This window comes from Tenrec ecaudatus, chromosome 8 (assembly GCF_050624435.1).
Source record: "Tenrec ecaudatus isolate mTenEca1 chromosome 8, mTenEca1.hap1, whole genome shotgun sequence".
In the NCBI taxonomy this organism is placed as follows: domain Eukaryota; kingdom Metazoa; phylum Chordata; class Mammalia; order Afrosoricida; family Tenrecidae; genus Tenrec; species Tenrec ecaudatus.
The window spans coordinates 24,977,436-24,994,966 of NC_134537.1; the positions used below are offsets into that span (position 1 = coordinate 24,977,436).

At 46.5% G+C, this 17,531-nt stretch overlaps 1 protein-coding gene across 1 annotated transcript in view; it reads right to left on the bottom strand.

The window, feature by feature from the left end:
* MCF2L2 (MCF.2 cell line derived transforming sequence-like 2) overlaps positions 1-17,531 on the bottom strand; it is a 269,318-nt gene that overhangs the window by 126,779 nt on the left and 125,008 nt on the right. Inside the window, exons 11-13 of the mRNA XM_075556101.1 lie at positions 10,653-10,844; positions 4,627-4,818; positions 2,343-2,520 (exon numbers count right to left, since the gene is read on the bottom strand). Of these exons, the coding sequence (XP_075412216.1) occupies positions 2,343-2,520; positions 4,627-4,818; positions 10,653-10,844 (562 nt within the window). The remainder of the gene's footprint in view (positions 1-2,342; positions 2,521-4,626; positions 4,819-10,652; positions 10,845-17,531) is intronic.

Below are 17,531 nucleotides of genomic sequence, written 5' to 3' on the forward strand. Positions count from 1 at the left end.
ACTGTGGCACCAAGGCTCCGCACGAAACGATGCCTTTCTGTACTTTAGGGTAAGTGATACAATATGACTCTAAATAAGTTGTGATAATTCATTGTGATTGTGATAAATAAGAGGCATATCACAATCGCCCCCTCCTCCGATACATGTCAAATTGGACACTGAATCAGGAAGAACGAGGAAGAATCAATGTGCTTGCGTTGTGCTGGCAAAGAATATTGAAAAAGGACAAACCAATCTGTCTTGGAAGAAGTACGGCCAGAGCACTCCATAAAAGCAAGGAGGGAGGGACTTCATCTCATGTTCTTAGGACATGGTGTGAGGAGATGCCAGTTCTTGGAGAAGGACCTCATGCTTGGTAAAGTGGAGGAACAAGCCCTCAACGAGATGGCTGGACGCCGTGGCTGCGACAGCAGGCTCCAGCACAGGACCAACGGTGAGGATGAAGTGAGGCTGGCGCAGGGCCAGGTGGGCTTTCATTCTGTTATGCAGAGGGTCACTGTGGGTCGGAACCAACTGGGTGGCCCCTAGCAACAGCATCGCTGTCCCAAACCACTTTGTGTGTGTGTGTGTTGAGGGAGGGGTTGGAGGGCGTCGGGATATGCAAAAAGGCAAGTTCAAAGGTCAGTGGAGGATTTCTCTTGCAGAGTTCTCTTCATTAATCTACAGAAATCCGATCGGTGTGTGTGTTGCTCTTGTGCCCTGCCATGTTGCGGAACCTTTAAATGTTTTCCCATGGTTTGTTTTTTTTTTGAGGGGGGGGGTGTCTAGTCTTTGGGGTTTTCTATTTAATCATCTCATCTACAAACACAGAGAATCTTTCTTCTTCTTTGTCAACTTGCATGTCTTTGATTGTTGCTGCTTCACAGCTCTGGCTAAGACTTTCGGTCCAGTATTGCACGAGAGCGGTGACAAAGGACAACCTTGTCTGGTTCCCATTCTCAAGGGGGTTGCTTTGTTTCTTCCCACTGAGCAAGATGTTAGCCATTGGTTTTTCATAAATGGACTTTATTGAGTTAAGACCTTTTCCTATTTTACTGTTTTTGTTTTGTTTTGTTTTTTATCAAGAACAGGTGTTGGATCTTACCAAATGCCTTTTTTAAATCAATTGATATGATTGTGTAGTTCTTATCTTTTGTTTTATTTATATATTACATTGTTTTTCGAATGTTCTCTAATGTTGAATCATCATTGCATTTCTGGATCATGATGGATTATTATTATTGTTACTGCTATATTGTTGAATTCTATTGGTCAACATTTTGCTGAGAATTTTTGCATCTAGGTTCATAGGGGATATTGGTTTATAGTTTTCCATCCTGGTAATATCCTAGCCTGGTTTGGGTGTCAGGACTATGTTTGCTTGTTTCATAAAGTGGGTTTGGGAGTTTGCTGTCCATTTCTATATTCTGGAACAGTCTGTGTAGAATTGGTGTCAACTCTTTTCTGAATGCTTGGTAGATTTCCCTGTTGAAGCCACCTGGCTCTGAGCTTTTTTGGAAGAACCAAACTCATAGTGACCCTAGAGGACAGATAGAATGGTCCCTCTGACATGCTGAGACTTTAAATCCTTATGGGAGCCGACAGCTGTCCTTAAAAACAATGGTGAAACTGTCAAACACCACGTGCCATGGATGAATTTGGAAGAGCTTGTGTTAAGCAAAGTTCTTAGATATTCAGATGAGGAGCAGCTGGTGGGCTTGAACTGCCAGCCTTGTGGCTAGCAGCTCTGTGTATAGCCCACTGCATTACCAGGCTCCTTTGGACTCTTGGATGTGACCCCTTTCAGAGCAGTTGGTAGTGGCAGTCAGGTCCCATCTAGTTCTCTGGTCTCATGATGGTGGAGACAAATGCTCACCTGATCCATGATTCTTTTGGGCCCTTTATTTCCATCCATGTATGGTTTTCTCGATCCTTCTTTCCTCCAGACAAGAAGAGGTCTACTCACCAAGTTGACCACAATTGTTACTCAGCAAATGAGGATGTGAAACGCTGTCTTAGTGGACTATGTTATGTTACGCCAAGTGACCTGGACGAAAGCACCCACTTTGTAACCGCTTCATCGCCAGTAACATCTTCTGGGCCTTTTCAAGTCACTTGGTGGAGTCGGTGGATTCTATTTTATGCTGTTGTTATTGCTTCAGTAGACCACGAGCTTCTCCAGGACTTCAGGACTCAGTTTCATGTAACTCTGTGGGGTCTCAATTCTTGCCTTAAGCTACCACTGCCCTTTATTTTAAGTAACGTCTGCCCAAACAATGACCAGCATGCATCTCCAACAAGCATCACCTCAGCCCTCTGATGAAACGTGAAGGCCGCACAAGTTTCTTCCCCAAACTACCTACCCAAGGCAGAGAGCTGGCCGGTTGGTGGGGACACCCATTTGGGGGAAGACTCGGGATGAGGGGCCACAGGCTGCACTGGGCGAGTCTGTTTGGCTGCTAGTTTCTTCAGGCTTATTTGCCTCTTGTCAAATATTTCCTGCACATCCCCCAGCTTCTGCAGGACTTTCTGGGCATTGGCCTGCAATTAAAAAAAAAGCAAACCGTGAGCAGGTCTCTGTACACTGGCCCCAGACGTGATGTCTTCTCTTTCCCTCATCCTTCTCAGCCCAATCCCTCCAAAACTCGGAGGACGATACTGTAGGCATCTCTATATAAACCTTCCTTAGTTTCCGATTGCTGTTGCAACAGACACAGCACAAGCGGGCGGCTTAAAAGAAGAGAAGTTTATTATTGTGTCCTTACAGGAGTCAAGAGTCTAAAGCAGGGTTTCAGCCAGGCTGACTCCTTCCTTGCCAATAGCCCAGGCCTTCCCTGACTCCTGCACAGCTCACGTGACATCTGACTTCCCCAGTAGGCACTTGGCTCCCTGTCCTCTTTATAACTCAGAAGTGATTAGGTTTAGGACCCACTCTACACTTATATGGACTTATTAGCATAACACAGAAATCCCTATGACCAAATGGAATGACATCCATCAATACGCAGATTAGGATTTCAGCATAGATCCAATCCATCACAAAATCACAACAGGCGTTGCCTTGCCTCTGAATTGTACTTTAATTAGGTGAGGGTTTACATTCCTGATCATGTAAGACTGAACAACTCAACAACTTAAGCTATTTATCATACCAAAGGGAACAGACTTTGATGGTTACAAATTGGGCTTTTAGGAGTCTGCATCTCCCACCTGATTATCACTTGAGGGCTCGTTCAGTTTTTACATGTGTTTGAAACATTTCAAAGGATAGTATTCATATAATGGTGATTTCACTTGTTTGTAACAAATATCTATGTATGGCTCACAAATCATTTTTAAATTGTTGGGAGGGCCAGGATTGACTTCTCTGTCTCAAGACTTTGCCGACCCCTGGGCTAGACCAATCTCATGTCTGCATTTTCAGAGAATGAACTTTCTGGTTTCAAGAAGCTTGGCTGTGCTGTGGCTACAGGTTCTGACAACAAGGCTAAGGAGTCACAAAAGAACCCAAAGTTCTCCTGTCGAGTGGGATAAGAGGTGGTGGTCAGTGACTGAGGACGACTCTCTTCTCCTGGCAGCAGTGTCAGCTAAGGGCTTCAGAGACTGAGATGTTGTTCTTAATGCAGCAGGAATTTGACTGACTGCCGACCTGCTCTGGGCTGGGGAAGTGTGACCAATAGTCCCGCGCCAACAGCCATGGCCTTGAAGGCTACTGAGTTTTGTCCTGCTGGGTTTAATACCCACCACTCCCACATTGCCTCTCATTTCTCCCCATTGGAAAAGGACTATCTTTCTGACATGTCCCACCACTGATTTGGGAACAGGTGATTGGTATTTTCTACACGGGTCCATCAGTGGAGAGGAAGGTCCCCCCCAGGACGGACCACAGTAGAACTGCTCTCATGCCTGAGTTAGATGAATCAGAAGACGGGATTCTGGATTTATAGTGGCTGTTGGGATGGGCGAATCTATTGTGGATATTGGGGTGGGGTTAATATATTTTGTATGTGGGAAAGAAATGAACTGGGGCATGGGGGTGATAGCAGGTGCAGTTATGGATTAAATTGTGGCCACCCAACAATGTTGGGGTCTTCTACACACACTGCTCGTCTGCCTGGAAACTGTCCTCAGGCTCCCCTCATTCATCCTCCATTGCTTGAGACACTGCGGACACTGAGCGCAAGTCCAGATCAATGCCATCTGATGAAAGCCAGAGCGGACCCAGCCCCTCTTCCAGAGCACCTTTCTCAGCTGGAAACAGAGCGTTGTACGGTCCTTTTACAAATGCCGGTCGCTCTCACAAAAAGCGCGTCTATTCTATCAATGGTTCTATCCTCGGTATACAACACAGTGTATGGTCCATCAGAGGTACTTAGAAGGGTTTGTTCAGAAATGGGTTACTAAAGATGATATGTCAGTCAAATTCTGCAGGATAAGTTGACCAGGAAGCACAGGCAAGGAGTCTAAGAAGCCATCAAAGGGCTTGAGAACCAAGCAGCCTGCTCAGTACATCCTACCTGTCCTTTCTTGATTCCTTTCTTCCCCAGCTGCTTCATTTTTTCAGCTGAGCTTTCTTAAGCAACAGACAAAGCCCTTTAAACATCCCTAGCTCAACCACGAGGCCAAAATAACCCCAAAAGACATTACCTTTATGTCCTGCGTGAGGATCAACTCGAATTGGTTGTAAAATGCCTTAGGGCTGGGCAACTGGTGCTCCCTGGCTGTGCCCAGGAACGTCTCAATGTCGCTCATGGCAATGTCAATTCCCTCTCGGGACTGGCATTTGTCAACAGCTTGGGAAGCCAAGAGGTAGATTCCCGCTTCACACCACTGGCTGACCTTGGGAAAGACACAGAGCCCTGTTCAGTTAGCCTGACCGCAACTCAGCTTTCACAGGGCTCAGGGGGTCCCTGCTCACCAAGGGTCTAAGGAGGCACTGAAGCAACAGGAAACTCTCCTGAGACAGCATACAGTTTAGAGGCCGAAGCACTGTCGGCTTACCTCATTTTATCATACTTTGCTTTAATATGTGTGTGTGTGTGTATTTTACAAATTGAAGCTTTGTAGCAATCCTGCATGAAGCAAGTCTGTTGGCACCAATCGCCTGTGCTCATCTTCTTGTTTCTGTGTCATATTTTGGCCATTCCCACCATATTATATATTTTCTATAATGCTATCACATAATTAATGGATTATCCACAGCCAACGAATCAATACTAACTCATATAATGAGTCACAAAATGCTATCAGATAATGAGTTACCCAAACCCAAACCAAACTTACTGCCAGAGTCAACTATCAGATAATGAGTTACCCAAACCCAAACCAAACTTACTGCCAGAGTCAACTCCAACTCCCAGTGACCCTGTGGGACAGGGCACAATTGCCCCTGTGGTTTGCAAAGACTGGAAATCTTCACGGGACTAGAAAGCCTTGCCTATCTCCAGGAATGGACTACTGTACTGTATACATGTAACTTTTATATGCACTGTGTGATATTTGGGCTTTGTGTGAACTTCTTCACTGGGCCAGGATTCTTATTGGTTTGGTAGCTGATGTCTAGTGGCCATCCATGATGTGACCTAACATAATGTAATCACCTCATGATAGAATCTAGGGGGAGCAGCCAAGCAGTTTTAAGATTAAGGTGGAATGAAACCCTCTGTCTCGGGTCACAGCCCTGATGCAATTCAAAGGTTTCCCCAGAGCTTGATATACTTCAGTGGACACGGTGGAAAGCTTGCTGGCTTTTCATCTGGTCTGGATCCTGCATCTGGCCCGTCAGCCTCTGGTTTTTTGAACTTGACCAACAGCCTGCCATATCGCCTGCAAGTTCCAGGAGCCATCGATGGCCTGTCATATGACCTGCTGACCTTGGGGTTCAACCACAACTACAGCCTGTGGTCTTCCTGGGGTCATGAGCCTTCGAAGCTACATTGGTCAAGAGATGCCTCCAACTTAACATATGACCCATGCACTTAAGACCTGACAGCACTTTGCTGCTTTCACACTGTGTCAGCCATTTTCTTGATATATAACCAATGAATCTATCTATCATTGGTTTTTCCAGCTTAACACATTGTGTGGCTTGCTTTATTTCAATACTCACTTCACTGCAGTGATGTGAAACCAAACCACAATATCTCCAAGGTTGTTATTAGGTGTCATTGAGTCAGTTACAACTCATAGTGACCCTACACGCAACAGAACGAAACGCTGCTTGGTCCCACACCATCCTCACAATTGTTACACTTGAGCCCATTGTTGCAGCCACTGTGTCAATCCATCATGTTGATGATCTTCCTATTTTTTGCTGCTCTTCTATGGTGCCCAGCATGGGGTCCTTTCCCATAGACTGGTTTCTCTTGATGTGTCCAAAGTACATGAGGTGAAGTCTCACCAGACTGGTTTCAGAGGAGCATTCCGGCTGTACTTCTTGAAGACAGATTAGCTTGATCTTCTGGCAAATCCCCCAAACTTTCACTATTCTTCACCACTCTAATTCAAATAGATCAATTCTTCTCCAATCTTCATATTCACCATCCAGATTTCACAAGCTTATGAGGCAAACGAAAATACCACGGCCTGGATCAGGTGCACCTTAGTTCTAAAAGTGGGGCCTTTGTTCTTTCACACTTTAAAAATGTGGGAAACTTGCCCAGTTCAATGAGTCATTTGCATTTTGACTGCTGCTTCCCTGACTCCTGATTGTGAATTCAAGTAAAATGAAATCTGTAGCAATATTATTCTCCATTCTCCAAGATGTTACCTATTGGCCCAGTTGTGAGGCATCTGGTTTTCTACTGAAAGCAATCCTACTGAAAGCTGCGGCCTTTGAATTGCAATCCTACTGAAAGTTGTGGCCTTTGATCTTCCGTAGGGAGTGCTTCAAGACTTCGTGGCTCTCAGCAAGCAAGACTGTGTCGTTTGCATTTTATAGGTTGCTAATAAGCCTTCCTTCAAATCCGATGTCAAGTTCTTCATACATCTGCCCAGCCTATAGACTGAGTAAATATGGTAACAGGATACAACACTGTTCCTCGTTTTAAACTATGAAGTGTCTTTTGTTCTGTTTCGATGACAGTTTCTTGGTTGATGTATAGATTCCACATGAACACATGAAGAATTCTGGAATTCCCATTCTTCCCAATGTTTTTTTTAATTTTATGCTCCATACTGCTGAATGTCAACAAAGCACAGACAAATATCTCTGTGATGTTCTCTGTGTCCAGCCAAGATTCATCTGACACCAGCGAGGACATTCTTCATTCCACGTCCTCGTCTGTATCCAGCTGTAGTTTGTGGCGGTGTTCTGTTGCGACACTGCTGCAACCATCTCTGAATTATCTTCAGCAAAAAATTTACTTGCAAGTGATATAATGATAGTGTTTGATAATTTCCAAATACTGTTGGATTATCTTCTCTCTCTTTTTTTTTTGAATGGGCACAAAGATGGATGTCCTCCAATGGGTTGGTCAGGAAATCTTCCAGATTTCTTGGCTTCAGCTTATTGAAACATTGCAGTTGCTATTCTGCCAGTGACTGGGGCCTTGTCTTTGGCTCATGGCTTCTGTGCAGCTTGGACATCTTCCTTTGGCTCTTGATAAACACCTTTTGAAATGGTTGAAATGTCGGCCAGTTCTTTGGGGCACAGTGATGCTCTATTCCTTCTGTCTTCTTTGGCTAGTTCCTGTATCATTTGCTATTTGTCTATAGAATCCTTCAATATTGTTGAAGATTTCCCTTCACTTCTTTTAGCTTGAAAAATGCCGAGCATGCTTCCCCTCCACATCCTTGCACATTTCATTGCAGTGGTTTGCTTTGTTTTGTTGGGCGGCCCTTTGGAATGGTCTGTTTAGCTGTTCTTTCCCGTCATCATGTCTTCCATCGGCTTTAGCTGCCCTATGACAACAGCAGGTCTCAGCATCTCTCCTGACGTCCATTTTGGTCTAGTCTTTTCTTTTTAATGACCTTTGCTCTCTTCATGCATGATGCTCTTGACGTCATCCCTAACCCACCTGGCCTTCCAGTTGCTAGTGTTTAATGTGTCAGATCTGTTCTTGGGATGTTCTCGAAATTCAGGTGGCCTACATCCCTCTGGGAAGACAGCTGAAAGTGGTCCTCAGGTTGGTCTAGCCTCAGAGAAATGTAACAAAAGACTTTTCTAGATTACTTGTCTTGCATCCTGAGTATTAAAGGAGCCTGGGTTGATTCAGGAAGCATTAGATTTGGCCCTTGTACAACCTTTGAGGGGAAGGCAATGTCTCCTTAGGTAAACAAAAACGAAAAACCACTTCCCTCTTGAGAGCCATAGTCTATCAACGTTTGCATTTATTGGTGTTTGTCTGGCACTGGGTATTGGGCGGCTAACAGCAAGGTTAGGGATTCAAACCTACCACCTACTCTGTGGGAGAAAGATGAGGCTCTCTGCGCCCACAGAGCAGCATAGTAGCTTACACACTGAACTGCTAGCTGCAAGGTCGGCAGTACAAACCCATCTTCTGCTTCTCTGAGAGAGAAAGATGAAGCTGCCTACTTCCATAAAGATTTAAAAGTTTTGGGAACTCAAAGGGGCAGTTTTATGCTGTCCTATAGGGTCACTAGGAATTGGAATTGAGTCAATGGCAGTGAGCTTTTTGTTTTGAGAGAGATACCCAAGAATATCAACGGTTGTAGCAGAGTAGCAGTATCCAAACATTCCTGGATTCACGTTTTCTGTCTTCTTTCAGTTCATTTTTTTAAAAAAAAAAAGACTTTCTGTTTTGTTTTCTTTATTCATTGAACCCTCTTGAGACACCTGAACAGAGAGATGTGGGATTGTTGTGGGGCCTGAATGTTTATGATAAAAATAAGCTTCCAGTACAAGTTCATCTGCATTTCCATTTACTGGGGGCTCTGTGACACTATTAAAAAGATAAGCCAAAAAGAAAACTATACAGCGACACAGTCAAAAGGGAGCACTTCAAAGTGGCTAACCTTTAGAGGAGACATTCCACCCATTAACATTTCCTCTTAATTATTTCCCTGAAAGGTCTGCTCTGAGTCTGACCGACTTTCAGAATAGTAACAAAGTAATAAAACTATTTTAACATTACCGATGTCCATTGTGTGAGGATGAGGAAAGCACCCCCCCCTACATTTTTAGATTGTTTGCAAGAATGCAAAATCGTGCTTTGAAAGAGACGTGGAAACTTCCTCTGTAAACGTCCTGCCGAGTCTGCAGAAAGCATTAAGCCACGAGGAGGGCCTTCTGTCCCGTCATGGACACTTGCACACGCATACACACACAAGCACATTCCACAGAGTGAAAACCAGCTCCCGTCGAGTCGGCTGGGCCTCTGGAAGACTCCAAGCTTGCCAAGGCGTTGGGTCCACTCACACCTCCAGTCAGCAGGTGGGCATTCTACGTTCCTGGAGCAGAAACGGGGTCTGGAAACAGCACACGAAAGCTCCTTTGGCTGAAGGACGATGTGAACAGACTGGAAGGGTGCCCTCAGCCACCTGGGGAGGGCGAACTGTGGGGTGGGGCCGGGCACAGTTGACAGGGAGGATTCCCAAGGTCACTGCTCCAGTGGACTGGGAACTTGCCCCAGGGATCCCTGCTGCCGCCAGGTCTACCTACACATGCCCCCCTCCTTGTGCAGATAGGGAATCAGTCGGTCTTGACTTCAAAGCTGGCTTCCCTGGGCGGTCTTGGAGAAATCACTTAACCCAGAGGGTCTCAGTCTGGTTTTGGCACCACCTGCACCTGGAAATGTGACCAAAATGCTGATTTCCTTGGGCATCCAGCAGGGAAGTTCTGGGCTGGGCGCTGAGTGTTCTGTGTTCAAGCCAGCCGTTTCCTCTCCCATGGAGAACTCAGTCAATCAATGACAGCTGCAACCAGCTCATCAGGTGATGCTCACACTGAAGTTTGAGACCCACAGACGTCAGCACATCCGCTTTCTCTGTCAACCGAGGCCCTCATGAAAGGAACTTCCCCAAAGGCTGCCATGGGGGCTCCCTTTGAAACTAAAGCCAGTGGCTTTTTCCCAAAGGACTCACAACCTTTCTGTGATTTAAAACCCCAAACCGCATTCACTGCCCTCAAGTCAATTCCAACTCATCACAGTCCCATAGGACACAGGGGACTGGCCCCATCGGGTTTCCAAGGCTGTCATGTTTCCAGGAACAAGTGGGGCTGGAGGCTTCCAACCGCCCCTCTTTGGGCAGGTGGGGAGGTCTCCACCACCAGGGCCTGGGGTTCCTGATATGACGGAAGCACTTTGACAACGTGGGGCTTGATCCCCTGTACTTCTGAAGGGGAATCAAGAAATAACCCACAGGGCAAGTCAACCTCCCTCATGATGTGTGGTTGAACCCCATTCGAATGCCTTCGAGACCCCTGAACAGAAACATACGGGATTTTTGTACTGCATGTGTCGTCCCCCCCCCACACACACCGGGAAATGGCCTCCTCTCAACTCTAATGGGTCATGGTGGGGATGGCAGGGGCACGCTCTACCTTCAGTACCTCCACTATCAAGTGAACAGTTCTTACTGCCTTCCGAGCACCTATCCACAGAAAATATCCTTGCTCCTTTCAGCAGTCCTATGGGGCAGCGGAGGGCAGGGGCACGGACGACTCAGATCATCAGCCCTCGCGGTCAAAGTCAGCGCTTGACTCAGCTCACCTGGTCCAACTGCCTGTGCAGCTCCAAAGACTTCCTTAAGAGGTCCCGTTTTTTCTTGTTTTCATTGACGAGGTCGTCGCAGAGGTGCCTGAGCTCCGCACACTTGGGCCTGATGATGTCCGCGGCGTAGTGATGGCTTTGGGTGAGCCGCTCCCCGGTGAAGGCACACAGTCGGGCCTCTTCCAAAGACTCCTGCACAACAAACACCCACAGGCCAGCGTCAGAAATCAGGTCACTGTGCGGCCTATTCAACCAGGCCTGGCTGTCTGGCCTTGTGAGGGAGGCTAGTAAGATGCATGTTCGGGCCTTGGGCTGAGTGTCTCAGGCTGGGGGGCCTGGGGAAGTTCCCTGGCAGTTCAAGGGCCCCAGGAAGTCTAGCCTACTCCAGTGTCATCCGCAGTCTGCAAAAGAACAAGACATCATCCAAATGTTCACTGCGTTCTGGGCCAGGTGCCAAAGAGACTACTAGCAAGCCAGACATGTTCCATCAAATCGAGAACTCGGATATTAAATAAGCTACACACATAATAGGGTTATTACAACTGTGAGGAGTTCTTGGGCAGGAAAGCATGAAGTGTTGTAGGGCATATAATGAGATTCCGAGTTCTCCTTTCCACTCAAGCGGAAAAGAAGAACAGGCAGATGGCTGAACTTGTGCATTCTTTCTGGGTGTCTGGGAGTCTGGTGCATGCTCCACAGAGCATGCCTGAATGACTCGCCCCCAGTCAGAATGCTAATGAGGACTGAGGGCGAAGTGAAGGGGAGGAACTAGTCAAGCTATGGTTTGCTCAATTCCATGGGGCTCGTGAGACTTGAGCCATATGCTAGCTAAAGCCTTCCCACAGCCAGCCTGCCTCAGTGTCCTTCAGCAGACCTGGTCCACCTCACTTCCTACTTCTCTGTCTGGCTCACTTCTTGCTAACTGCTGGGGGCATGATGTCCTTGTCTTCCTGTTCTCATTCATTCATTCCTTACCTGTGCTAAGTGATCTCCTCAGGAAACTTACATTTTAAGGGGAGACACAGGCAAGAAACAATTAAATAAGCAGATTGTCCAGTGCCTTAAATAGTGACGAGTGCTCCAGAAGAAAACTGAAGCCAGAGGCAGGGCAGCGCATGCTGGTACAGGAGTTGCTATTTGAAAGAGGGTTTTGTTTAGAGAGGGTCTTGTTGGGAAGGCTGTCCAGCATTGCAAGCTGGGACCTGTTATCCTGGGAAAGCCTGATTGCAAGGTTGATCTTGGAGAGTATCTAGGAACGCCCCCCCCCACCACCTCAATCCTTGACAAGGGAACCTCACTGTGCTTACACAATGCATGGCTATTGAACCTGCCCTACTCCACAGAGCATGCCTCCATGCCTCCTCCCAGCCAGAACTCCTATGAGCTGCCCTGGTAGCAGCTTGTCACCATGTTGCTACACCTCATTGCTGAAGGAATTAAACATGTCTGGGAGCCCCGGTGGCGTACTGGTTACACGTTGGGCTGTGACCTGCAGGGTCAGCAGTTTGAAACCACTAAGTGGCTCCTTGGGTGAAAAACAAGGCTTTCTACACCCCCCTACCATGACCCAGTTCTACCTTACAAATTCAGCTAGACCACAGTACACACTTTGGTACAGATAAGAGCTCTTGACGCATGGAATTCAGGACAGATAAAACTCTCAGGAACAGTAGTGGGAGTAGCGATATCTTGAGGGTAGGGGGATGGTGGCGATAAGGGGAGAAAAGGGGTACCCATCACAAGGTTGGACATATAGCCCCCCCCCAGGAGAACGAATAACAGAAAGGTGGGTGAAGAGAGACAACAGTGTAAGACACATAATAACAATAATAATATATAATTGATCAAGGATTCACGAGTTACGGGAAGAAAGAGGAACTGATACCAAGGTCTCAAGTAGAAAGAAAGTGTTTTGGAAATGTTGATGGCAACATATATATGAGTGTGCTTAATACTATGGAATGATGGATTCTTATAAGATTTCTAAGAGCCTCCCAATAAAATGAATCATTAAAAAGAAGATGTATAGACTCAGAAACTCACAGAAGCAGGAGGACAATTGTCTGGAGGACAATTAGGGGTTGGCATGAACTTGACGTGAGACCCCACTAACAGAGAACTCTGGGACACTTGTACCTGGTTTTTTGCCACTCTGTACCACACACTCCTTTGTGTTGGGGTTGCTTTCACTGCACTAAATCTTGGCCATGAGTACTATGATGTGCTGAGTCCTGTGAATCCTTCTCCTGAGTCTTCAAGCCTGGTGTGGTCCTGGGGACTTTTGACAAACAAGCCATGCTCTGAAAGCAGGGGAAAATCCATGCAGAGCTGGCTGCAAAGTAGGTGCATGTTTGGTGTGTTTGAGTGGCGGGAGGGCAGGCAGGCAGGGTGGCCCAAGCAGAGGGAGCAAGTGAGAGAGGCAGAGGGGATGCAGTCACAGAGGAAAGACGGGGATAAGATTGGGAAGAATACAGACTGTCTGGTAAGCACTGTGGTTTTTCACTTGTAATTTGAGAAGCCAATGGAGGGCTTAGACAGAGAGCCACACGTTTCTTTTCAAAAAGGATTAACCTGGCTGCAGTGCTGAGAATGGATAACAGGGTTGGCAGAGCAGGGACACCCGGAAGAAGGAGACTGCAGTAATCCAAGGAAGAGTTGAGGCTTACACAAGGCTGGTGTCCAGGCTATTTCCTGCTGGGGGTCTTTCCTACAAGGGTCTTCCTTGAGTCATTCAGATCCACAGCTCTTGGGTTGTACCCAACACACTAGCACCCAGGGTTGGCTGCCTGGGAAGCTCACCAAAGACTCAATGCCCAGAGTTTGCTCACTCATTCTGTTCCAATGCCTTTTTGCAGTATTTATCTCAATGAGAGGGACTCTTGGCAATACTAATGTCAATGAGCTATACTCATTCACAAACAGCCATCCAATTGATTCCAACTCCTAGCAACCCCACAGGACAGGGTAAGACTGCCCCTTTGGGTTTCTGAGACTGAAACTCTTTACAGGAGAAACCTTGCCTTTCCCCCTCAGAGTGGCTGGTGGCTTTGAACTGCGATCTCTGGTAAGCATGCCACCAGAGGCAAATATTGCAAAAAGAATGAAGTTGTCAACATTCATGGTAGCAGCAGTCAGAGGACACATGGCATTGGGTGACTCTGCTCCACAAGACCTCTTTAAAGTGTTGAAAAGCAAGGACATTACTTTGAGGACTAAGGTGCATCTGCCCCAAGTCATAGTATTTTCCATTGCTTCACGTGCATGTGAAAATTGGGCACTGAATAAGGAAGACCAATTCATTTTAATTATGGTGCTGTCAAAGAATATCTGAAAGGTCCATGGACCATCAAAAGAACACACAAATCTGTCCCGGAAGAAGTACAGCCAGAATGCTCCTTGGAAGCAAGGATGGTGAGACTTTGCCTAACGTACTGTGGTCATGTGATCAGGAGCGGCTAGACCCTGGAAAAGGATATCACACTTGGGGAAGTAGCAGGGAAGCGTGAAAGAGGAAGACCTTTGACAAGATGGACTGACACAGTGGCTGCAACAATGGGCTCAAACACAATCGTGAGGCTGGTGCAGCACTGGGCTGGGCTGCATTCTGTTGTACGTAGGGTCGCTGTGAGTCAGGATCAACTCAACAGCCCTTAACAACAATCAATGAGATGGACTCGAACATACTAACTAACAATCATGAAGATGGCATCTCCCTCTGCTAGACATAAGCCCTGGTGGTCAAGTGGGTACTCATGGAGATGCTAACCTTGAGGTCAGCAGTTCGAAACTACCAGTCAGCTCCGAGTACAGACTGTACAGAGTTACAGTCTTAGAAACCCAGGGGGACTACCTTGTCCTATAAGGTCACTATGAGTCAGAATTGACTCAATGGCAGTGAGTGAGACACGATCACCTGGAGTCGAGGCAGCAGCGTGGGGAGAACTAACAACATCAACCACTTCTATCTGAAAGTCTGTTGTTTCCTTTAAGGACTTGTGCACTTTGGATGTGAGGAACTGCAAAAAGGAGGAAGACTCTCGACAAACTGGAGTGGCACTCTCATTGCCAAACACAACCATGGTGAGCAGGACCGACCAAGCAGTGTTTCATTCTGTTGTACACAAGGTTGCTGTGGGTCTGAACTGCCTTGACACCACCCAACAACAAAACAACTCCCTCCCTCTCTCCCCCACTCCCACTTTGTAGGCATGCAACACATATTTAAGCCACAAAGTGAAGGAATGAATGATGTGGTGTAGCGATCTGTTGGCTGAAATTGTGTGAAACCAGCCTTGCGTCAACCCAGATGACTACCACCTTCCAGAAGTCTCCGGGAGCCGAGAGACCATAACACCCGTGCTGACAATGTCTAGCTTCACAATGAGTCCCGTGTGCTTTGGGTTAGCTTTTTACGACAACTGAGGAATGGGACTTCTCCCTCTCTTAACTTGCCATGGTTTATAGTTCCAACAACTTCAGAAACTCACAGCCATCGATTCGTTTACCAAGTCCTACAAAGTATCTTTTGAATTCTGATCTCTTCCCTTCACTGTCACTGTCTCGGCTTAAGCCTCAGGACAGCTAGATTCCCAGCAGGGAATCAATACGGACATCTGATAAAGCAACTTATCTTTTTTTAAAATCATTTTATTAGGGGCTCATACAACTCTTATCACAATCCATACATACATCAATTGTGTAAAGCACATTTGTACATTCATTGCCCTTATCATCCTCAAAACATTTGCTCTTCGCCCAAGCCCCTGGCATCAGTTCATTTTTCCCCTCCCTCCCTGCTCCCCCCTCCCTCATGAACCCTTGATAATTTATAAATTATTATTTTGTCATATCTTGCACTTTCCAACATCTCCCTTCATCCACTTTTCTGTTGTCCATTCCCAAGGAGGAAGTTATATGTAGATCCTTGTAATCGGTCCCCCCTTTCCAACCCACCCTCCCTCCACCTTCCAGGTATCGCCACTCTCACTCCTGAAGAGATCATATCCCCTAGATTCCCTGTTTCCAGTTCCTATCTGTACCAGTGTACATCCTCTGGTCTAGCCAGGCTTGTAAGATAGAATTGGGATCATGATAGTGGGAGAGGGGATTTGGGGGGTGGGGGTGGGAAAGCATTTAGGAACTAGAGGAAAGTTGTATGTTTCATCATTGCTACATTACACCCTGACTGGCTTGTCTCCTCTCCACGAACCTTCCGTAATGGGATGTCTAATTGCCTACAGATGGGCTGTGGATCTCCACTCTGCACTCCCCCTCATTCACAATGATATGATTTTTTTTGTTATTGTGATGATGCCTGATACCTGATCCCTTCGACACCTTGTGATCGCACAGGCTGGTGTGCTTCTTCCATGTGAGCTTTGTTGCTTCTGAACTAGATGGTAGCTTGTTTACCTTCACGCCTTTAAGACCCCAGATGCTATATCTTTTGATAGCCGGGCACCATCAGCTTTCTTCGCCACATTTGCTTATGTAGCCATTTGTCTTCAGCAATCGTATCAGGGAGGTGAGCACGCAACGATATGATATTTTGTTTTTTGATGCCTGATAACTGATCCTTTCGGCACTTCATGATCATGCAGGTTGGTGTGCTTCTTCCATGCGAGCTTTGTTGCTTCTGAGCTAGATGGCCACTTATTAACCTTCAAGCCTTCAAGACCCCAGATACTATATCTTTTGATAGCCGAGCACTATCAGGTTTCTTCGCCACATTTGCTTATTCACCCGCTTTGTCTTCAGCAAATGTGTCGGGAAGGTGAGCATCATAGAATGCCAGTTTAATAGAACAAAGTATTCTTGCATTGAGTATTTGAGTGGAGTCCCAATGTCCATCTGCTACCTTAGTACTAAACCTATAAATATATGCACATAGATCTATTTCCCATCCTCATATAAATATATTTACATATGCATATGCCTTTATTTAGACCTCTACAAATGCCCTTTGCCTCCTAGCTCTTTCCTCTATTTTCTTTGACTTTCCTCTTGTCCCACTATCATGATCAGTCTTCATTTGGGTTTTAGTAATTCCTCTTGGTTACATTACCCTTGATCACACCCTACCAGGCCTCCTACACCCACCTCACCACCAATTTGGATCACTTGTTGTTCCCTAGGGTGTCCCTTGGTTTGTTCACACCACTACCTTTCCCCCATCTCCCCCTTTCCCATGTCCCCCTGAACTGTCAGTCCCCTTGTTTTCTCCTCCAGATTGTTCATCCAGCCTATCTTATTTAGACAGACCTGCGGCGATAATAACATGCACAAAAACAAGACAGCAAAACAAAGCAACAAAAGAAAACAAAACATCAACAAAAACAAAAAGCCAATGACAAATAACAACAACAAAAAAGAAAACCCTGCAGTTAGTTCAAGGACTGTTCGTTGGTCTTTAGGAGTGTTTTCCAGTCGAATCTGATGGGGTCCCAAACCCTGGCCCCAAAGTCTATTTTTGGTATTTCCTGGGTACTTCATTGCTCTGTTTCCCTTGCTGTTCTGTTGCACGCCCTTAGTGTTTTGCCTCAATGTGATGGGATCATATTGGGTGCAATTCCCACACTGTCTCCAGTGTTGTCCCCTGTAGGGCTGTGGGTCAGTGAGGGATGTCATGTCTCATAATGGGGCTGGCCATATGGTCTTCTCTGTGGATTGACTGCTCTGAGCAGGAATATCATCATCAAGGCTTGGTGGGCCAGTATGTGCTCCACTCCCTGCCTCTCCCCACCCCCCCACCTTCATTTGCTCCCATATGGTCTGATCAGACATGTCCTTCTCCCTGAGCTACAGCTTCTGTGCTGTTCTCGGAAATAAATTATTCAGGGGGGAGGGGAAGGTGTCCATGTAGTTGGGACTGGGGCCGGC